The sequence below is a fragment of the Canis aureus genome, chromosome 24, assembly GCF_053574225.1.
Source record: "Canis aureus isolate CA01 chromosome 24, VMU_Caureus_v.1.0, whole genome shotgun sequence".
In the NCBI taxonomy this organism is placed as follows: domain Eukaryota; kingdom Metazoa; phylum Chordata; class Mammalia; order Carnivora; family Canidae; genus Canis; species Canis aureus.
This window is the reverse complement of record NC_135634.1, coordinates 47207251-47229955: the sequence shown is the minus strand read 5'-3', so window position 1 is coordinate 47229955 and position 22705 is coordinate 47207251. Positions and strand designations below refer to the sequence as shown.

Genomic DNA, 22705 nt, shown 5'->3' with positions numbered 1-22705 from the left:
GGCGCCTAATGACGACGATGCTGTATCGCGTGGCACCAGGAAGCACCTACCACGGTCAGAGTAGACTTCTAAGAAGAAAATGACCCACTAGTGGGTACCCATTCTCACTGACTCCGAGGCTCAGGGCGATTAATCCCAGGTTCACCTCGAAAGCAGGGGCCAGCAAACAACGGCCCCTTTATTGTTGTTTTAATAAAGCTTTATTGGAACACAGCCATGCCCGTCGCTTACTGTCTTCTCCCTCCTCGAGCTGCAACAGCACATAATAGCTGTGATGGGACCCTTAGGGCCTGCAAGGGTTAAAATATTTCCTGTGTGACCCCTTACAGGAGAAGCTTGCTGACCCTGACCCCAGACCACCTTTTCCTCTCTAGCAGTTCTCACTATTTCCTCGGCTGACCACTCTCTCTCCTCGCCCCCCAGCACCCTACCTCAATGTCACCAAAACTCTCAAAAAGAGGAAACATAAACACATCCTGTATGAAAAAGTTGCATTACCAAGGGGAACATTCAAAACCTCCCAATACACCAAATCCCCTCCCCCCAAAACCCCCAAAACAAGTGGTTATTGCTTTAGGATTGGATTCACCTTTGACGAAGTTTAGAGAGCTAAACTTGAATTATCTGGATGGGAACTTGGCAGCCTTTAAGGCGGAGGAGTCCTTGGGTCTCAGAGCACTTGCAAATCTGTGCCCCCTGCGCCCAGCCATGGTTGTGTCCCCATGAGCTCACCCTTCTTCTTTTTTTTTTTTTCCTAAGATTTTATTTATTTATTTGGGGGGGGGGAGCACGAGCTGGGGGAGGGGCAGCGGGAGAGGGAGAAGCAGGCTCCCCGCTGAGCAGGGAGCCCGATGCAAGGCTCGATCCCAGGACCCTGAGATCACCGCCTGAGCTGAAGGCAGACGCTGAACCAGCCGAGCCACCCAGGCGCCCCGTGAGCTCACCTTTGACATCATTAAAGCTCGCTTCTGAAAACCCCTCGCTCAGGTCAATCAGGGTCCCCTCGGACTTGCACCGAGGGAGGCCGCTGGAGTTGGCAGCTCGGATCCGTTGAGCTGCCATCTCGAAAACGCTCTTCCTGGGAGGACGGCTAAGGTTTCATCTCCTCCTCCGGGTGTCCCAGCGCTGGCTGAAGCTCTTCTCAGGCAACCATGCTGCCCGATGGGGTCGACTCGGCAATGTGCTTCTTCCTGCAGGCGGGGGGAAGAAAACACGAGAATCTCCCTTGAGCAAGTGAAACATGGGCTGAAGAGTGATTTTAGGGGAAGTGGGAATCCTCTTTCTCCCAGAGGCCGCGCCAATAAAGACAGACCCACGTGACCTTTCCTGGCCCAGGAGAACAGAGTAGGGCTCACCCCCTGGAGCCTCTGTGCTCCGACAGCCTATCTCCTCCTGTTCTGCTGCTGCGCAGGGCCTGGTGTCTCCACCCCTTTGTCCTGGGGCACGATGGGGTTTGTGAAATTTGTGAAATTTGTTCTAACACCTGGCCAGCCTGTTCATTACAGTGAACGAGGAGGACCAACAGGATCTGCACAGCCCACGTAGCCAGTTTTGGGGTTCAGGAAAGGAGAAATGAATCTGTCTGCCCAGGCAACGGCTGGTCCCTTACAGGCACGGCCCCAGCTGCGGCTGCGACACCCGGGAGAGCGGCGCTCAGCGCGCGCCCCTTGGAACCCCGCCTTGGTGGGGTGAGAGGGGAGTGCTCCATGCCCATGCTCCCCTGAAATCCTCCCTGGCTCCCCAACAAACGACCATCCTGGATAAAATACACAGGCTGCTTTCTGCCTCTAAGTCATCCCTGCGTCCCGTGCGCAGATGAAGCCGTGATATATGCACCCGGTGTTACCAAGCCGGCGCAAGAAGGTCCCGGGGACAGAGCACAAGAATCATGACGCCAAGGCCTGTTTCTTTCCGGAGGCATTTGGGGGGTTCTGGAGATTGAGACATGACTGGCTGTGGGCAGGAAAAGGAGCAGCCAGGAGCCAGGACTCAAAGCAGTGAGTCCTCCACGCTCTTCGAGGGAAACGGGGAGACACACCCCGGCCGGCAGGGGCAGAGAGCAGCCCGAGGCCAGGCGACCCTCACTCCCCCCCTCATCGCGGCTCATAGAACCCGGGCTCAGGTCCCTCGCGTCTTCCTTCGCTGTGCTCTGCAGAGACAGCTGGAACGTGCTGGCCCAGCTGCGCCGCCTTCACTCCTCAGAGGCACCTCCCAGTGGCAAGGACAGCCCTGTCCTGATCGATGTGTGTGAATCAATAGGATGATTCATGTAAGACGTACGTCGATGTAAGATCGACGACTGTGGACCCCTGCACCTTGGCCACCCCAGCCAGAGCCCGCCAAGCAGCCCCGGTCCTGGCTCCGAGCGACCCACTGGCAATGGCTCCAGGCAGATTTCTTTCCTTCTCTGCCACACACCACCACATCCTCACTGGGATGCTCTTGGAGAGAAGGGGGCGTGGAGCTGGACGCAGAGCCAGGCAAGCCTGTGGCCCAGGGTGGGAGCCTGCGGGCACCAGGATGCAACCCAAGCCCACCTGCCGGGCAGCCCGGCTTCAAAAAGGAGCCGTGATATTAAGCTCCGTCGCTGAGATGAGAGAATGAGAAAACCCTTTGGATCTGAAAGACGAGTCCCGGGATCTCTGGGTGGCGCAGCAGTTTAGCGCCTGCCTTTGGCCCAGGGCGCGATCCTGGAGATCCGGGATCGAATCCCACGTCAGGCTCCCGGTGCATGGAGCCTGCTTCTCCCTCTGCCTGTGTCTCTGCCTCTCTCTCTCACTGTGTGCCTATCATAAATAAAAATTTAAAAAAAAAATTGAAAGACGAGTCCCACTTTCTGGAGAGAACCAACACAGAGAAAATGGGACTCGTAGATGGGGAGCGGGGGGCGGGGAGGACAGGCCGCGGGGAGGGGGCCTTTAGGATGGTCCTGAGCCCATAACCTGTGTCTGCAGAGTGGACTTTCAAATTTAATGATGATTCCTTACCCCAGATTCTAGGTCGGACTGTGCCTCCCGGGGAAGCAGCAGACAGACACAGCCAAAGAAATGGGGGGCACAGGGGTGGGGAGGGTGCTGTGAAAACTGGCTGGCACCCCCTGCCCATCCCATGAGAGGCTCCCCACCTAGTGCAGAGCTGCTCTGAGGACTCTGAGCACGAGGCCGAGGACTCCGGGTCGTGCTCAGGCCAAAGGATGCTCTTCCTACCAAATCCACCCCACAGCCCTCCACCCACGTGCACGCCTTGGGCTGGTGTCCCGGTTAAGGACACACGGACCCCAGCACACGTGTGCTTTGGGAAAAGGGGTCCAGGAGTTTCCCGGGAGAAACCATTCTGCCCAAGCTTCAAGAATGACCCAGAACAAAAAAGGAGGGGCAGCACCTGCCATCCCACCTCCTCTTCAATGCATGTTACCTGATTTCCCACTCACAGCAGGAAGAAATGATTTCACGGAGGGTTTAAGAGAAAAGCCGAGATGGGCATCATCATGAGGCATAGCATACTGCCAGAGGTGGCTTCACTCCCACGCTGGTGGGGCCCCGGGGACCCCGAGGCCGGCTCGGGGAGCCCGTGCTGCAACACGGAGGGGCTGGAGAGCCTGGCTACTGCCTGCCAGAGGGAAAGAGGAGCAGCTGTGCTGGTACTGACTGGGCAGGAGAGGCCGTGGGGGCCGGTGCGGGGAGGGCGCGGGATGCAGGTGCAGGTGGCGATGGGCAAGAGGCCCCTGGGCGAGCCCCAACTCCCTCAACGTCCTGTAGGGTAGGTTGGTGAGGTCGGATGAGGCTGATGTGATCCGGGGATGGCGGAGGAGGGGTGGACAGTGGGAGCCAGTTGTGCACCTGAGACACCTACAGAACACGCCAGGGCTCTCCAACGAGCACCTGCAAGAATCTGGAGGCTGGCAGATAGACCAGCAGATAAACACGCTCAGAGCGATGTGATTCTTGCATTCCCTGCCACGACCAAGAAGGTAGCTTGGGGTGAACCAGGGCCTCAGGGGAGGGCAAGGAGAAGGCATCCTCTGCATCTGGATCACTGTTTAAACGTTGTTTACTGTTGATGGGGACGTAGTTTTTACCCCGAGCCAGGGCAGAGCCAAAAGGCGTGTTAGCAGTTCCACAAAGAGATCTGCAGTCCTTTTAGAAGCACAGATACCCCCCCCCAGGGGGTGCCGTTCAAGGAGCAGATAAGCCACCAACTGTACGGTTCTGACAGCCTCACGTTATCATCAGCCAGACCGAAGCCGAGCATCAACACCGGGTGGCCGCCGAGCATCAACACGCTCATTCATGCAGCCTCTTCCGCGGGACGGGGGGCGTTTGTCCCTGGTGCTCAATGCCCTGTGTGAAGCCCAGAATGGCAATCTTTCTTCTGGGACAGCGGGGGACGGTCCTCAGACAAGTCCTGACACTCACCACTGCCCCTTGGGGATGCTATTTTACAGCAAAGAGGGCAGACTCTCCTCCTGGAACCTGGAAGCTTCCCTGAGGAGATACCATCAGGGGGACGGCTCACAGAGCAGCTGGGCACCTCCACCCACCCCAGAACCAGGCGCCGAGAGATCTCGGGAGGTTAACTTGCCCGGGAGGCGGCGGCCAACACCACGCTCCGTGCTCGAGCACCCTGCTAGGCGCTTCTTTCCAAAGCCGGAGTGCAGCAGGCCTGATTCCTCCCGTCGCCCCGTCCATGGGGCCCTCTCCTCTCAAAGCTGCCCTTCCAGGTCAGGTCACTGCCCAGCTCCAAACTTGGCAGGGTCGCTCACTGCTTTTTTTTTTTTTTTTAGATTTTATTTAGTTATTCATGAGAGACACAGAGAAAGAGGCAGAGACACAGGCAGAGGGAGAAGCAGGCTCCCTGCAGGGAGCCCGACGCGGAACTCGAACCCAGGACCCCAGATCACGGCCAGAGCCGAACCCGACCTCAACCCCTGACCCCACCCCGGGCGCCCCTTGCTCACAGCTTTCAAATCAGTGAGGTTCGATTTCCCTGCCCCGGCCTTCGGAGTCCCCGTGCGACTCGGTTCCCACCTGCCCTTCCAGGCTTGTCACTCACCTCCACACCCACGCGAGTCGGTGACCGCACACGGGCCTGCTGCCTCTCGAGCGTGCCCGGGGCGGCTGGGCGTCTGCACCCTGAACACACGCCCCCCCACCCGCGCCTCCAGGGAAACGGTCCTCTCCCTCCACCCTTCCCGCCCCACCCGCCTCCCCACCGGCCTGCACGCCTCCCGGGTGACTCATGTGCTGGGCCTTGAATGGGTCCCTGCCGTGTGCGAAAAGCAACGGTGGGGTAAGTGACAGCGACGCTCCGACTTGCTTTACAATGAGTGTGTGAAGGTTCGAGACTGTATCTGGTGGTGCCTGATTCGACTGCTCCCTGTTACTACATTTGCTGCACGTCAGGCTGCCTTCCCTCTGCATTTTCTGCCCTTTACCCTATTTTAATATTTTTAGATTATTTACTACTTTATTTTTACTCTTCTCCTAATTATGTACATGGTTCAAAAACGCCTGCAATCAAAGAGACACTAGGAGAGTAATATCAAGGAACATCTGTCACCTGCCTTCCCAGACATGGATCAGGAATGACGTGCAGGCGTCTCCCTCTGACTAGGGAAGCTCTAAGGAGCCACAGGGTCGCACGCTCGAGCAGCACAAGGAGACGTGGCCCGGTTCTTGCTCAGTTGACAAGTGACCCCTGGACTCCAGACCCAGGTCACCGAGGGGCCCTGCAGGGCTGACGGGCGTCCAAACCCAGCTCGAGCCCCTGCCAGGCTTCACCAACTCAGTCACAGCTGAATGGCACATGCAACCAGGCAAAAGCACCCCCCCGACCCCGCCCTACCACACACACCCCGGTCAGAACCTGACCTCCGCCCGACCTCGGCACCCCCACGGTGGCAGGCATCAGCTCCTCCCTGCAAGTCCACCGTACCCGACTCTGTCCTCCGGGAGCCCACCCCTCAGCACTCAGAATGTTTCCACAAGTCCCAACAGTTCAAAACCCTCTGAAAGCTGCTTAGTGCTTAGTGAGCTTACAGTGACCTCAAGGCCCCACACTGTGGGTCCTGCTGGCTCTGTGGACCCTTCTGAAGTGCTTCCTCAGGGCCTTTGCACCTGCTATTCCCACACCTGGGAGGCCCATGCCTACATATTTCCCAGACGCGATGCCCCATCTCTATCCAGGGCCTGCTCAAATGTCACCTAATCGGCAGGGACAAATGTCAAATGTCTGCTCCACTGACATCCCTGATTCCACCCTCTTTCCCTACTTCCCTTATCAACACGACAGATCACGTGCTTTCCTGTCACCAGCCCGATTTCTCCAAGAGAGTGTAAGCTCTGAGAGCCACAGGACTCACTCTGCTTCCGTTCCTCCTCTGCTGTGAGACCTACATGGACCATGAAGGACGGAAGTCTATTTTTAAAATATTTAAATATTTATTTATTTATTTACATACTTATTTGAGAGAGAGAGAGTGTGCACAAGCGAGTGTACATGAGCAGGGGGGAGGAGAAGCAGGTTCCCCGCTGAGCAGGGAGCCCGACGTGGGACTCGATCCCAGGACCCTGAGATCACGACCTGAGCTGAAGGCAGAAGCTTAACAGATTGAACCACCCCCGCACCCTAAGAATTCTATTTTAATAAAGACAAAGGCGGGGGGGGGGGGCACCCGAGTGGCTCAGCGGTTGAGCGTCTGCTTTAGGCTCAGGGCGCGATCCCAGGGTCCTGGGATCCAGTCCCGCATTGGGCTCCTTGCGGGGAGCCTGCTTCTCCCTCTGCCTGTAATCCCACAAATAAATAAATAAAATCTTAAAAAAAAAAAAAAAAAAAAAGACAAAGGTGGGGCGCCTGGGTGGTGCAGTCAGTTAAGCCTGTGACTCTTGATTTTGGCTCAGGTCATGACCTCAGGGCCGTGGGATCAAGCCTCGCATCGGGGTCCACGCTCATCGTGGAGTCTGGTTGAGATTCTCTCTCTGTCTCTGTCTCTCCCAAGAAATAAAATATTAAAAAAAGTAATAAAGATAAGAGCTTCGGAGGTATTTTAACAGGTATCGCTGCGATACTCTCCTCTAAAGAGCCAAAATCCCCAGTGAATGTCTAGTGCCCCCCAGATGGCCTCATGACTTGATTATACAAAGCAGGATGAATTCCGGAACCCTAGCCTCTGGTGGGAATCTAAGTTACACGTTCCTAACGGCTGATGGGGGGGGGCTACAAGTCCAGCCGCCCTGCCCTCCACTAGGGTCGTGCGCTGCTGCTCTCCGAAGGGCGGGGGCAGCCCCTGCACGCCCCCCCATCCTCCCCAGGCCACGCCTGCCCGCGGGAAGCCCCCCTCCACCCCTTCTCTAGAAGTCAGGTCTGGGAAGACAGGAAGGGGCATTAAAGCTTGCTTGTGCCTGACTCACAACTAATGAGTTTTTCTTTTCCTTAGTATAAAGGCTGATTCATGCGCGGAGAAGAGCCCGCTCCTAGCTCCTCCCCGGGAACCAGAGGCTGGCCTCCGCACACACAACATCGCTGGACACGCACAGAATTGTTCACGGACTCCGGTGGCCAACTCGGGAGCCGCTACACAGCCCCTGGGCCACCTGGGCCCGCCCGCCCCTCGCCTCGGACTCGGGTGGCTCTGCCAACGTTCCACCCGAGAACGTTTCCAAAGACAAAGGCACCAAGGAAGAAACCAAAGAACCTGAGCGTCTGTGGGGTGCCAGGTTCCCCGGGGGCCCCCGAGCGGGGGGCGGGGGGAAAGCTGCTGGGTCTGGGCCCCGCGTGCAGGAAGCACGGGGCCCGCAGACCGCTCCGAGCTCCTCCCCGGCGAGGTCTGTCCGTGCCTCATTGGAGATGACTCATCTCCGCATTTGATTTTAATTTCTGGAGTAAGAGTGTCGTGTTGATTGCATCAGATTTCCTCCGGGTTCAAAAGCGAGCATGGGTTTCAACCCGCTCTGGGTGATTCCAATCACCAGACTGTCGACAGAAACTCCATCCCGTCTGCTCACCTGGCTCGCTCCCCAAACAGCAGCGAGCTCAGAGAATCAAAATAATTCAAAGACGCCCTCCCCGGCTGGCCTGTCCCCCCGCCTGCACCCCGTAAGCAGCGGCCGGGAGCCCACCGACCCCGGGCCCGGACCCCCGGGGCCAGCCGCAGAGAAACCGTCCACATGCCCGCCAGCCTGCAGGCCCGTGGGGGCTCCCAGCTCTCAGCAATCACACGGAGGACCCCGCAGGGGGAGCCGGCTGCGACCCGGCCAGGCCAGAGGGCGCCTCTGTGTGCTGCCAACGTCTCCAACATCCCTTCCCTCGGAGCCAAACGGCCCTGGAGGCCGATTCCTCAGCCTGCAAACTCCCAGCTCTCTGCATCCTGACCCTTGCCCCGGACCGGTCTGGGCAATACCCCAAGAGGACAGCCAGCACGTGACTGGTGTCCCCTTTCCAGGCCCACCCCCTGTTGGCAGGGACGGCCCTGGCTCCCGTTACGAGGACCAGCCCCAGCCGGGCCCAGAGAAACCCGAACCTTCCCACCACCCACCGTGGCAGGAGGCTTCCTACCTCGGGAGTCTCCTCTCTAGAACCTGCTGGGCGCCCCTGTAGCCCAAGACAGAAACGCTGCCCTGCGGCCTCCAAGGAGGGCTGCCTCCTTCTGGGGGTGCAAAGGGCATGGCCCCCCTGGAGGGGGCCCCGAGGAATCCGCTTCATTCACCAGGGTCTGGAGTGAGCTTCAAGTCTGACGACGGAGTTTTAGTTTTGGGCGGCGGCCTGCTGCCATTCAGAGCCCCCAGCAGGCCGGCTGTGAGGATCACGCACCCCAGTCCCGAGTCCATCCGAAGACATGGGCATCCCCCAGGCAGGGGGCCCTGTCGTCTCCGTGAAGACCCTCGGAGCCCAGCGTCCAGGAGCAAGGCTCTGCGCTCAGCAGAAGGAAACAGCAGATGCGTCCAGGGAGGCCAGGCCCGAGGCAACGCGGAGCCTAAAGCTTGGAGGAGAGAGAAGGTTCCGTGCGCCGGACACTGGGCTGGGGACATGCACGCACTCAAGTCCTAATCTGCTCATCCAAAGCTCAAGAACCACCACCCAGGGCCCTGGGGGCGGCGGGGGTCCCGTGGGCGCGGCGTGCCCACACGGGTCAGCACTTCTGACTCGCTGTTTCCACCCCCCGAGGGGCGAGGGCTGGGGGAGCCAGCAACACCGCGGGAGGTTTCACGGGCCAGGGACATCGGAGGACCCTCTGGGTGCGGGCCGTCCCAGGGCCCGGCCCCCTCCCGGCCAGCCGGGTCCAGCCCCACAGTCTCGGCTCCTCTCTCTAGGCCGCAGAGGACCATCCAGACCCCCCGGCTCCCACTTCCAGATGCTCCGCACACGCACCCCCGTGCACACCGCATCCCACATCCCTTCGTCTTTCCCGGACTCTGGCCAAACCCGGCTGCTTGCCCTTGGTGTCCCTCCCAGCCACCTCCTGAACCCTGCCACCCCCCACCCCGACCCTATCTCAAAGACCTAACAGGGCTCCTACTTTCTCACCCATTAAAACCTGCACATCTGCAAAGGACCCCGTCCCACGGCGCCTTTGCCAACGGAACCCCATCTCTGTTCCGAGCCCCGCGGGGATCCACCCACCGTCTCCTCTGGGCACCTCTGGGCACCTCTGGCTCTGATCCCCAGCACCACAGCTGTCACGACGCACGCGGTTTCTTGGGTCCCTAACAGGTGCTACACTCACTTCCTGGAGAGCTGGATACGCGGCTTCTCTCGCGGCCCAGCACTTGGCCCACGCTGTCCGGCGCCACCTGCTGAACGGACAAACGTCTCACCCGAGCAATTATTTGGCACCGCGGGTCACCGGGGACCACCAATGGTGCAAGCGGATGGAGGAGCTCGTTCCTTCCCTCTCTTGCTTGCCGTGCGGTGTCGGGCGCGTACAGGACCCTGCCACGGCGAGGAGAACGAGGTGGGTCCCCCTCGTGGGTCCCTGGCGCGACGAGACGGGAGCCCGCGGACACCTCGAACCGCCCGTCATACCGTGTGTGCTCCGACGGCTGCTCTTCATCTGTCCCATTGCCCGCGGCTGAAGGCGGCGGGGAGGTCACGCCTCCGGCATGGGGTTCGGGAGGCCGGGCGGTTTGTGGTCTGCCCCACTGAGTCACACGGGAAGGCCAGCACCCCCCGTGTGACCGGGCTGGCGGCAGACAGGCTGTGAGGTGGGCCTTGTGATCAGCCCGGCGAGAAAGGCTTACCAGCCCTGGTCCCCCGCCAGTGACCTCGGGAAAGACCGAGGGTCATTATCTCCGAAATGGTCTAACGGCAACGAGAAGGGAGGTCCAGTCGCTGGACCGGGGCTGCTGCTCCGGGGGGGGGGGGGGGGGGGGCGGGGCTCCCCTCCCACACCCTCAACGAAACGGCGAAACACCCGCACTAAAAAGCAGCTGTGATTTGTAGATGTTAGTCATCGATTTACTGTCTTCCAAAAAAAAAAAAAACCTAAACTCAACCCAAATAGATACTTCTCTTTAGATCAACACATTTTTTTTTTTTATAACTGAAGTTTATTTAAGGAAGTTCTTTTAAATGAAGCAGCTTTCTATTGCTTTAAAGAGGAAGCCGGTCTATAAGAAAAACCTTCCTTAGACACGCGGAGACCTTTTTGAGTATATGTTAACTTAAAAATGCCTTTTAAAAGTTCACGTTAGGGACGCCTGGGTGGCTCAGCCGGTTGAGCGTCTGTCTGTCTGCCTTCGGCTCGGGTTGTGATCTCGGGGTCCCGGGATCGAGCCCCGCGTCCGGCTCCCTGCTCAGCTTCTCCCTCTTCTCCCTCCCCGTCCTCTCATGCTCTTTCTCAAATAAATAAAATAATTTTAAAAAGAGGTCCTCTTAGGTAGCACTCTGGGAAGCCAACGCTTGGCTGGTGCCACCCATGTCACAGATGAGTAAACTGAGGCTTGTCTGGTTTTAGCGAGAGGGGTGTTCCCCTGAGGTCTGTTTCTAAGACTCAGATTCAAAGGCCAGACTGAGACAAGGAGGGGACGGGGCGCAGCTTCCAGGGTTCTCCGCCGCCCGCCGCCCCCGACCGCTCTTGTTGATGACACACACGCGTGCCATGTGTCTGAGGCTCAGACCCATGTATCCGGGGGTGGACAGAGCCAGTGCCCCCCCACCCCCGCCCCGCTGGCCTTTATGCTCCAAGTAACCCAGAAATGCAGGCTGCCTGACGGGGGGGAGCGTGAGAAGGGAAAGCCAGCCCAGCCTCGTGACCGGGCTCGCCCCGAGAGCGCCCTGACCCCGCTCCCCGCGGGAGCCAGATCGCGGCTGCTATAAACACAGGGCCGGTGCTAGAGACCATCCTCCTAACCCGACTTCCTCGGCGTTCTGGATTATCCTCTTAGGACGGCTTTCTAGTAGAGGACGGAGCGTTGCCAAACGTGTTCCTGGAAAGTTCCAGCAATACGGACTCTCGGCAGCCGTGGGTGCCTGGCCCCTGCTCCGTCACGGGGTCACCGGCAGTTCCAGAAAAGCCCTGCTCACGGGACCAGCGGGGAACAGAATCCCGAAGTTCCAAGTCATATCCTCTGGCCGTGACACTCAGAAATTTCTCAGACACCTACTGCTACATTTTTTTTCTTTTTAATGAAAATCATTATTTTATTTTTTCAAAGATCTTATTTATTTATTCATGAGAGAGAGAGAGAGAGAGAGAGAGAGAGGCAGAGACACAGGCAGAGGGAGAAGCAGGCTCCATGCAGGGAGCCCGATGCGGGACTCGATCCCAGGACCCTGGGGTCACACCCTGAGTCAAAGGCAGATGCTCAACCGCTGAGCCCACCCAGGCGTCCCCCTACTCCTTCTTATTTCCTGTTTTAGGACCATGATTTCGTATCCTTTGCTCCATTACGAGTCTACAATTTCACGGTCCCCGCTGCAAACACCTGCCCCACTCCGCTGCCCGCACACAGAGATCCATCTGCTAACTCGATCAAGTCTCCGTTACGCAGCCCCGTGAATCTTTCCTTCGTGATTTTGCCTCGAGACACAGAGAGGCCCACCTCCGTGAAAAATCGGATAAACATTCACATCTATTTTCCTTTATCTAAAAAAAAGGGGGGGGGTCTGCATGCCGACATGAACGTACAGAACTTATTTCGCTGCTCAGCGAGGAACTTCACGAAGTTCCTTACCTCGGGGCGAAGCAGGGGCCCGACTGCGGGGACGTCGCCCCGATGCCTTCTGCACGCGGGACGTGGGCAGCCGTGCGGGTTTGAATCGGGCCTCTTCTGTGTCACTGGTCTGCATGCTCTGAGAACCACATGGGCCCCAGTTCCCGTGGTGGTTTAACCACATCTGCTTCCCTGGTAGGACTAGCACCTTTATCTCAAAGTCTCTTATCAGCTATTTTCACCTGTTTTCACCTATTTTTTTCCCCCTTCTACATGACCTTTAAAATAACTGAAAATTAAAGTAATTGGATAAAACGTCTTCCCCCCGCCCCCAGAGGCAAGCAACCCCGTTGGCCGGGCCCTGGTGAGAAGGGACACCCACCGTTATATACTTTATTCTTTTCTTCCAGAAACATGGTAGGTCTCATCTATTTAAAAACTGCGCCCCAGGGCGGTGGGTGTAGAGCAAAGACCGGCAAACTCTTTCTGTAAAGGAACAGAGAAGAAGTTGGACTTTGGGGAGCCACACATTCTCTTGTCACGAGGACTCCATTCCGCCCTCAAGTCCAGGCAATCCTGCCTCCAGAGTGAGCTCATCTGACCCCCTCTCTCTATTGTCAGCCTCTAGCTGAGCACCTGCTCTCTCCCCTGGTCTCCCAGCTCCCATTCCCCTCACCCCCCAGCCCCAAACACACACGGCTAAGCCCTCTCCTTCGAACAGCTGGGGGGCCTCTTAACAAGTTAAGTCTCTCCTGCGGCATCTCCCCATCTCCCTGCGCTTAGAATAAATCTATCCGGCCAATTGGGAGTCCGTTAAATCTAGCCTCCCGCCCTGGACTGACCGATCTGGCCCAGCCCAGCCCTCCATGACCTCCTTTCCTTCTGAGTATATTCATTTTCCACGTGTAACTCATTTCTGCCCCAGGACCTTGGCACTGGCAGTTCCCGCTGGCCGGCAAGCTCTGTCCCCGCAAACTTCACTTTGCTGACAGCTTTTGCCACTCTGGTCTTGCTCAGTGCTTCGGGAAGGCCCCAGCTAACCGCTCGCTCACCACCGCGGCCACACTCAGCCAGATCTCTCTGTGCCTGACTGTCTCCACCCACAAGAGGAAGGGACAAGAGTATTGAGGGCTTGCACAACAGATGATGCCCACACACCGTGCGCAGGGCCTTGCGGCACAGGAAACGGTCCACAGAGGCAAGAAGCGATGCTGTTACCATGACCCAGCGCCCACACAAGCCCCGTGTTTGCACAGCAAGTGCTCTGAGTTTGTGCAAAACACATCTTTTTTTTTTTTCTTTTTTTTTAACACGGCCTCGCTGCTTCCCAACTGCACCACTGTGGTCCGGAACGCTGAGATTTTGCTGCAGCAAAGAATTGCATCCAGGTGGGTTCACAGGTGCTTTATTAAAGGAGCCGGGATCCTTTGTCTATCAGCCACTAATCGCTTCCTGAGGTCTACCTCCGCTGCTCTGACCCCGGGTTCCGCGGAGTGAGGGTTTGACAGTACTCCATGCACTTTACTTCCACGGCTGGAGCTACCGGAGGCCCAGCAGGGAGTTCAGGTTTGGGGAGGACACTGCCAGTCGTGCACAGCAACACGCATCTTTTGGCGAAAACCTAAATGCCACCAGGCCAGGGTGGGGATGACACCGAGAAGCCTTATCGATATGTCCCCATTTTTCTAATACCCCCTGTAAAGAGGTTGCACTGAGCACGGGCCCCCTTGAGATGGACCCACCTCTCCTACCTGCAAATATGACCTTATTTGGAAATAGGATCTTCGTGGAAGATCGAGGTCGGATGAAGTGATTGGGTGGGTGGTGGGTGGTGGGTGGGTGGGGCTCGTCCACTATGACTGGTGTCCTTATAAAAAGGGCAAGTTTGGACACAGAGGGAGATCACATAAGGACACAAGAGGAGGTGGCCGTCCGTCCACACGCCAAGGAGAGAGGCCTGCAACAGCTTCCCCCTCACAGCCCCAGAGGGAACCAGCCTGTAGACAACCAAGATCTCGGACTTGCGGCATCCGGAACCCTGAGAGCGAATTTCTATTCTTTTCGGCCGCTCGGGTTGTAATACTTTGTTACGGCGGCCCCAGGAAAATACACACGTGTGTCTCTCGATCCGTCACATCTCATTAAGACTGGAACGCCAAGACATAAAACAAAAGTCAGGCTCCCAACACAGAGAGCCACGGCCGCTACTGAAAAGTGTGACCTTGTTTCCACACTTCTAGAACATTCCATCCTAGGCTCCCGAACCACCAGGCCAGCACTGATGGCCGCTCATCTCACACTCCTGAAGGAGTCTGATGCTGGCAGGTGACGCATGGGTAACTGGACTTGTACATCCTAAGCGTTCCTATAAAATTCTTGCCAAGTCACCTCAGGGCCCTTGCAAAGGCTTTTCCTAGTGGCGTCCAAGTAACTGGGGCTTTGCAATGAGCTGCTCTCACTAGGACGCTGGAGGTGCCTGGGCATTGGGGTTAATGGAGAACATGCTGGGACCCTTTGAAAATAGGAGGCGAGGGCAGAAATGGGAGGGCGGATAGAATGGTGGCCCCTCGTCCACGGGCAAGGCCGGGGAAGGGGAGGCTCCTCTCGTCACCCAGGGCACCACCTCTGGAGCTGGCGGCCAGCGTCAGGTGCCTCCAGGTGGGCCTGAGCAGGCTGGAGCCGTCCACACCACCTGACACAACATTCAGGAATACAAATCAACACCCCAGCGGCTCACGGCGGCTGAGGTCAAACGCACAGGCAAAAGCCCAGACAGAAACTTCCAGCAGCTGCTGGGAGCCGAAGCCCCCTCGACTCGGCATTTAGGGCTTCAACGTCTTCTGGCCCAAACTGGAGCTCGCCTTCACTGATGCATCAAGAGACAGTGATTCTGGAAAAAGACCAGGGAAGAAAGGGCTCTCCGGGAACATCTGCTGTTCTGGTGAGGGGATGGGCCCTCGCCTCCCCCCGGAGGCCCCTCTCTGCGGCCTGGCACGCCAGCGGGGCCTCCCTCCCCTCTCTCGGAGCAAGGCTGCCGTCTGCACGCTCAGCAACCTGCCTCCAACCCCACCATGCACCAGCCCACAGGGCCCTTGCTCGCTCTTGCACACGTGCTGCAGCTGCACCATTAGGTGATCACTCGTGTCTTCCTCCTCCCCCCTTGGACCACGGTGGGGACTGCACTGGGGCCACGGCACGGGGCCCTGGGGTCGACCTGAGTGTAAAGGCCAGCTCTCGCTGTGCGCTCCGGGCCCAGTTACTTAACCTCTCGGAGCCTCTGTCCCCTGCCCTGCCAGATGAGCACACGGCAGGTGCTCAATGACCACCGTCCCTCACCGTCTTCCCTGCAGAGTGCAGACATGTGGGTTGGGTCCCCCCAACCGCTCTGAACCGGGGACTCGATTCATGGTCTCCCGCAAACCACAAACCACAAACTCTCTGCATTTCCACTCGGAAACGTCATTTACTCACCACTCCCTCACCTTGGATGACCTCCCGTTTAATCAGCGGTGCCCCTGCCTCCAGCTCCTTTCTATAAAACGGGGATAAAGCTACCCACCTCTGCACCCGGGTCGGGGTCCCCCTCCTGGCACGTTAACCCCTGGACGCGATCATCCTTGTCGCGTGCCCTGGAGGATGCATCCCTGGCATCTCCCCACTAGGAGCCAGGGGCGTCGCGCCACACCCATGCACCTGTGCCCCCAAGGGCTCCCCACAGCAGCTTCTCCACCCTGATGCTGATGACAGGCACCTCTGGAGGCGTTGAGACAATATGTCCCAATCCAGAGACGGGTCAGGGCTCTCACAAAACCCTGATGCATGGATAGGACAGGATCACCGCACAGCCCGGGCCCGCTGCCACCCGCCAAAGAACCGCCTGCAGTCCCTCCACATAGAGCCCCGATCCCATTCTCTTCCCTTTGACTGCAAACGGCGGGCTGCGGGGTCCCTGCCTGGCCTCCCCGAGGCCCAAACTTGACCTGTAAGAACCCGGCTCCTCTCCAGCACCCTCTAACCCCGTCACCACCTGCACCTCATTACTGGGAAAAATCCTCACTAGTTCAACCCCAAGATACCATCCTCATCCCTACCATCCCCCAAGTGTGACAGTCTTCATGACTGGCCCTGCCTGCTTCAGTCTACCCTCTGGTCCTCCGTGGGGCGTGCTGCTTCCCTTGCCTGGAAGGCTCTCTCCCCTGCCTCTGCTGGCCAAACCCTTCAAGCAATACCTCCTAAGCTGCTCTGCTGTCACTGACCAACCCCCACCCCAGCCCCCCGCCCCGTCACAAAGGCACCCAAAAGCAGCAGCACCTTCCCGGTGTTAGACACTGGCCCTGAGTCTACACACCCGCCACCCTCAACTCTTGGAGGGGGACTTCTTTTGCAGTTTTGCACAAGACACGCAGGGGCCGCAGACCCCGACCACCCAGGTGACGTGAGCTCTGTGACCCTGTCTTGAAAAGATCAGCGTGTGTCCTTAGAGCTAAGGGACACAGCGGGGCCTCACGGAGCAGCCCAGGTGGCCTCGGGAACCCCGGGCCCCTCTCCTGGGGTGGTGACTGCGGTGCTCAGATGAGCCTGCCATCCGCCTGCAGAACAGCACGAGCCACACTTCCCGGGGTGTGAGTGTGAGCCGACCTACACTGTAGAAACACACAATCAAGTAGTTGGGAAAACTGTGTATCACGGGGCCCGGAGGGCCCAGCAGCACACAGCCTTTCATTTTGAGAAGTTGAACCCGCTCTTCAGGGCTTTGCAGAAACCCAGAGCAAAGGCGAGGTAAATATGAAGAAATTCAGATCTCCTTGAAGGTGGGAAGGGGGCACACGGAGGGGCCTGCAGGAGGAGTCGGGTCCCACCCACTCGCCCACCTGCCCAGTGCCTCCCACTCCCACCACGGAGGGAGGAACCACTTAAGAGCCACCTGACTGGGGGCACCTGGGTGGCTCAGTGGTTGGACATCTGCCTTGGGCTCAGGGTGCGATCCTGGGATCCTGGGATCGAGTCCTGCAATGGGGTCCCCAGAAGGAGCCTGCTTCTCCCTCTGCCTGTGTCTCTGCCTCTCTCTGTCTCTCATGAAGAAAAAAAAAAAAAAAAAAAGATCCACCGACTGGAAGCATGAGGCAGAGCCACCCCTTTGGAACACTTCACGTGCACCACGTGGGGCAGTTCCACCCCCTGGCACACACGCCCAAGAGAAAGGATGGGTCTGTCCATAGGGAGGTGCGTACAAGGGTGTCTGCGCTGGTTTTATTCATAATAGCCCCAAATTGGGAATGACCCTTGTGTCCACCAACAGGAGGATGCACGAACGGTGGTACATCTCACGGCACCACTGACAGGAAACGCTCATCCATGCGACAGCACAGAGGAACCCCACAGGCATCGTGGGGGGACAGAAGCCGAGCACAAGAGAGGACACACGTCACATGACGTGCAAGAGCAGGTGAAATGGACCTCCAGAGACCAGAAGAGCGGTTGAGGGGGGAAGGTGGGATTGGTGGTGGTGGTGGGGGAGAGGGAGTGGAGAAGGTTCCCCGGGGACGAGAATGCAGCTTGATGGGAGCGTATCACGCAGGTGGAAGCGTGTGCCCAAGCTCACGTGCCTAGGACCTACCCACACGTGTGGGTACAAGACCAGCATATGAGGAAGCAACCAGAGCAGAAACACGGAGCTTTGCCCAAAGTCACTAACTAATCACACGCAGAGCTGGGCTGAGGACGCGGGGCTCCGGGGCCCAGCCTGGGGCTCCTTCAGAGGGAGCTAAGCCCCAGCATGGCACCTCCCAGGCCAGGAGAGTTCCCCTGCAGTCGACAGGGTCCTCCGGTATCACCTAGAATCACCTGCGGCTGATGGCCCGAGCCCGGCCCGACTTGCCACATCCATCAAGGGCAGCGGTCAAGGTTGAGGGGTGAAGGCTCCCTAACCACAGACAGGGGCTTACCTGGCCAGCACGGTTAGCATCCCACACCCCACACGGCCCACGCTGTCCCGTGGGCGGCACCACCCTGGGCTCGGGAGGCTGGGACACGGTGGGTGCGTCTAGAACAATCACCACAAACAGGGCGGCTTTAAACGAAGGCGCTGCCCTCTCCCAGGCCTGGACGCTGGCAGTGTGAAGGCAAGGCGTCACGGGGCCACGTCCCCCCAAAAGCTCTAGGGAAGATTCTTTCCAGGCCCCCCTCTCGGCTTGTGGGGTCACAGGCAATCCCTGTCTCTCCGCGGCTTGTGGGTGCTTGTGCTCCACACGGCCTTCTTCCCGACTTCACACGGCTGCCTTCGAAGGACACCCACCACTCATGGGGTCGGGGCCTCCTCCACTCCCACAGGCCCTCGGCGTAACTGAACGGAGACCCTGCTTCCAACTAAGTTCACGTTTCGAGGTTCTTGGTGGACGTGACTTCTGAAGGACCCTAGTGCGCCTTGTCCATGCAGGTAGGGGGAGGCCTCAGGTTGGCTCCTGTCCGAGCAGCCGCGTGGGCTCCTGGGTCCAGCAGGCCCGGCCTCGCGCTCACAGCGGGGTCAAAGCAAGAGCCCACGTTCCTGGAGGAGCAGGGTCACCCTCCTGGAGCGTTTAGGTGAGAATACAGCAGGTGAGACCTGACAGGGAGCTCTGGTTTCTCCTGCAGCTCCCGCAGGAAGACTTTGGGGAGCCCGCTCCTAACTGGCACCCTTCTCAACCGGTGCAAACGGGAGCCCCTTCTGACGACCTAACTGGGTCACCCACCGCGGGGCACGTGCTGCGATGCAGGGGACAGTGCGGGACCCGTCTGCAGAGGCCGGGGAATGTTCCCGTCCCGGTCACCGTCCTTGCTGTCTCCTTCGGCCGGCCGTCCCTCGGGGGGCTCCGAGCAGCTGCCAGGGGCTGGCCCGGCTCCTTAAGCCAGGAGGCGTCGCTCTGAGTCACCGCCTCCTCTGCGGTCACCAGCCCTGGCGCCCGGGGCTCCCCTACAATAGGACCTAATCCCTGGACTGTGACTATATTTAATTGCGTGTCTCTCCCGCCAGGCTGTCACCCTGGGCCGGCAAGGACGGTGTCCTTCGGCAGCCCCTGCAGTGCCCGGCTCACGGAAACCATCCCTCGGTAGATACGGGAACCAGCGGAACGGGGCTGCCTCTCCAAAATAAGACACCTTTTTTTTTCTTTAAATTCAATCAGCCAACACATAGAACATCATCAGTGTTCCTAACCCATCAGTTGCCTATAACCCCTGGTGCTCATCACATCCCTGTCTCCCTAATGCCCACCCTCCCAGTGACCCCGTCTCCCACCCACCTCCCCTCGAGTGACCCTCTGTTTCTTTCTAGAGCTAAGAGTCTCTCATGGTTTGTCTCCCTCTCTGATGACTTCCCATGGAGCTTCCCCTCATAACGGACCTTCTCGGACTCATTTCGCTCGGCGTGCAATACCCTCCAGTTCCACCCACGTCGACGTAAATGCCGTGTTCGCCCTTTCAAAGCCAGACTTATGTTCACAGCCTGCCTGAGGTCTGTCCGGCACAGACTGTTGTTCTGGAAACAACGGAGGTTCTGGGAGGGGGAGTCTTCCCTAAGTCAACCGCGTAGGTACGGAGACCTGCCACGTTCCAGGGCAGCAGCTGCAAATGCACAGCGAGAGGCCAGACCCTTCCTGCTCCGAGCCAGCTCACAGAAATGCTGAGGTCAAGGACGTGAGCTACAGCAGAAGCCGTGACGCAGGCGACAGCACACCCACAGCCACCGTCGGCAGCCGGGCGGTCTCCCCCGGAAAGATGCACTAAATCCGGCCGGACTCCCAATGTCCGTGAACTTGACATGTGGAAACAGGCTCTTGGCAGATGTCGGCAAGTTAAAATGAGGTTTTTCTGGATTAGGGTGGGCCCTAGATCCAAGCCCAGGAGGGAAATCTGGATGTAGAGACCCGGACACACACAGGGAAGCCAAATGAAGAGACACAGCCCCCGGCCGCCGATCGGGAAGACTGGGGGGAAAAACGTGGACGAGGCAAGGATGGGTTCTTCCCTGGGACGGCGGCCCCGCAGCTTCCAGGCTGGGAGAGTTGATTTCTGTTGTTTTAGGCCGTGCAGTCCTTGGTCACCGTTCCACGGCCCTGGGAAGCGGCACACACACGTCGGACCCTGCGCGTGTGTCAGGCACTCTCCTAGGGGCTTTCCGTGTACGCGTTCCTCAGACAGACGACTACTGTCTCCACTGTACAGTCGAGAAACTGAGGTTCAGAGAAGCTAAGCAACTGGTCCAGCTCCCGAGAGGCAGCGCCGGGGGTTCCAGGGCCCACGGCGGGAGCCCGCATGCCCTCCTCCCGAGGCCGGCGTGAGCCGAGCACAAGGACCGGAGGGATCAGCTCATTTCTAGACAATTCCAAGAACACGAGCTGCCTCTCCACCTGTCCCACTGGGCAAACAGCAGCCCAGCCCCTGGAGACCAGAACGGGATCCCCAACACTGTGCTGCTGTGGCACAGCTAACAGGATGCTCAGGTCGCTGCTCCTATTTTTTTATTCTCATTTTTTTCTTAAAGATTTTACTTATTTATTTCTGAGAGACACAGAGAGAGAGACAGGCAGAGGGAGAAGCAGGCTCCCTGCAGGGAGCCCGATGGGGGACTCGATCCCAGGACCCCAGGATCACGCCCTGGGCCGAAGGCGGCACTAAACCGCTGAGCCACCCAGGTGCCCCTTTATTCTCATTTCTTTTTTAAAAAATGTTTTTCCTTTTCTATGTATCTTGTTTAATCCGAGCACAAATTAGCAAACCTCGTGTGACTCCTTCTCCGTCTGTCCGCAGAGCCGCTGTACAAGCCCGTGCTAGGCACTTCCACTGACCTGACAGCTTCCTATGGGGAGAGGAGTTCACCGGAGGCTCTGGAAGCCAGGCCCACGCCTCTCGGTAATTCACGGCTGGTTCTCCCAGCAGTTCCAATGGGGACACAAGGAGGGGCCTTGCACGGGGAGCACGTGACCTGTGCCAATGGCAGCTGGGGGCAGCTCTTCTTTGGCCTCCGTCTATAAATAAGAAGTACCTGAGGAGGTTTACTCAATGCAGAGGCTAAGAAAGAGGATTGGGTGCAGAAAGAAACCACTCCTGAGTAGAAAGGGCACCGTCTGGAAGTCTCTGTCCTCTGTTTTGCTTATCGTGGCTCATGCCGGGACATCCAGCTGCTGCTTGTGGCATCTCCTCCCCGACCCTCTCTGCCCTCTGCAGGGAGGCTGTGCCATCAACGGTGACACGACCCCGAGCGCCCAGGGGCCTCCTCCCCTACAGGACTGCTGGCCCCACCATACAGGGCTCTGCACTGGCCGGCGCTGTATCGGGGTGCAGCCCTCACCCTGCCCTGGGCTGGGACGGGCTCCCCGCTGCAGGCCCGGACACCGTTCTCGCTGGGGTTGGCAGGGAAGGCCATGCGGAGCCCAGGCCCGACGGGTGCTTTCCCGTGTGTCTCTCCCGGCAGCTTTCCATCCGTGCCCCACGCCGTGACCACTCTCCTTTCTCTCCGGGCTGCCCTTCGGGTGCATCCTGCAGGTGCCTCCCAGCCTCCCCATCGCTGGTCCTCCCACCTTCCTTCACAGATACCTCCTCCTCCCCTGCCCAGAGTGTCCGATGTCCTCACTGTCCACCCCTGTCCTTCTGCTCTTGTCGCTTGGGGTATTCCCCGTAGGGGGCTAGCCACAGCCAGGCCACCTCCAGGCCGTGGGGTACGGGCTGCCTGGTCTCTGCAGGTGCCCAGACTCGTGTCTCTCTGGCAGCCCTTATGTGTGCAGGGCCACCCTCACGGACAGCTGCCTCCCGGGCCCACTCAGGACGGCCCACAGCCCCCTCCTTCAAGGCAACAGGCTGGCCTCACCTCCCCCCACCCAGTGGGCCCGCCCCGCACCCCCGCATCCCCATCCTGGCAATGGGCACCGCCCAGAAATCACCCATCCTAGACTCCTCCTCCCTCCAAACCAGCCGATTCCCCAGTTGGAACAGAAAACTGTTTCTGGAAAGCAGGGTTTCTCAAGCTCGGCCTGAAACCCTGGAAAGCAGGGTTTCTCAAGCTCGGCACCACGGCCACTTGGGGCCTGGCCATTTTTGCGGCGAGGCTGCTCCGCGGATCGTGGGCCGGCTGGCAGCATCGCGGCCTCTGCCCCTGGATGCCCACAGCAGCCCCGAGCCCAGCTGCGACCACCGGTCATGTCTCCGGGCCCTGCCGCGCGTCCTCGTGCCAGCACCGCCAGCAAGGGCCGGGTGGTGAGGTTTCCAAGCTTGGTGGGCTCAGCTGCGCCTTGAAAGGCCAAGACAGCACAGACACCGAGCAAGTGGGCACGGCTGGGTCCCCAAACCTTTACGATACCAGGGTGCACGCAGGGTTTGGTGTACCCCGTCCCAGGGCCATACTTCACTGGCTGCTGCTCTGGACTGCACCTGCTCCCCGGCCAGCTCCCCCTCCTTGCCCTGCCTCTGGCCTTCCTTCAGGCATCCCCACGTCTCAGCTGGACCTCCACCCTCGCCTGGCCGCCCCAACACGTGATTTCTTAGGTATGGCTTCACCCCGTTGCCCAGAAAAGCAGAGCTCACGT

At 58.8% G+C, this 22705-nt stretch overlaps 1 protein-coding gene and 1 long non-coding RNA gene across 6 annotated transcripts in view; one reads left to right on the top strand and one right to left on the bottom strand.

Annotated features, from left to right (window-relative positions):
- The window catches only part of SH3BP4 (SH3 domain binding protein 4), an 83279-nt gene that overhangs the window by 13451 nt on the left and 47123 nt on the right, over positions 1 to 22705 (bottom strand). For 3 of the 5 annotated variants that reach the window (XM_077869320.1, XM_077869321.1, XM_077869323.1), the window contains exon 3: positions 945 to 1190. In XM_077869320.1, coding sequence (XP_077725446.1) covers positions 945 to 1062 — 118 coding nt within the window. In that variant the 5' untranslated portion in view covers positions 1063 to 1190. Of the gene's footprint in view, positions 1 to 944; positions 1191 to 12531; positions 12636 to 22705 lie in introns of all 5 variants that reach the window. The other 2 variants (XM_077869324.1, XM_077869325.1) reach the window with 1 other exon arrangement.
- Positions 7213 to 12160, top strand: LOC144296265 (uncharacterized). The gene is made up of 3 exons (XR_013363431.1): positions 7213 to 8994; positions 9709 to 9949; positions 11382 to 12160. It is a non-coding gene; the product is annotated as an uncharacterized LOC144296265 (long non-coding RNA).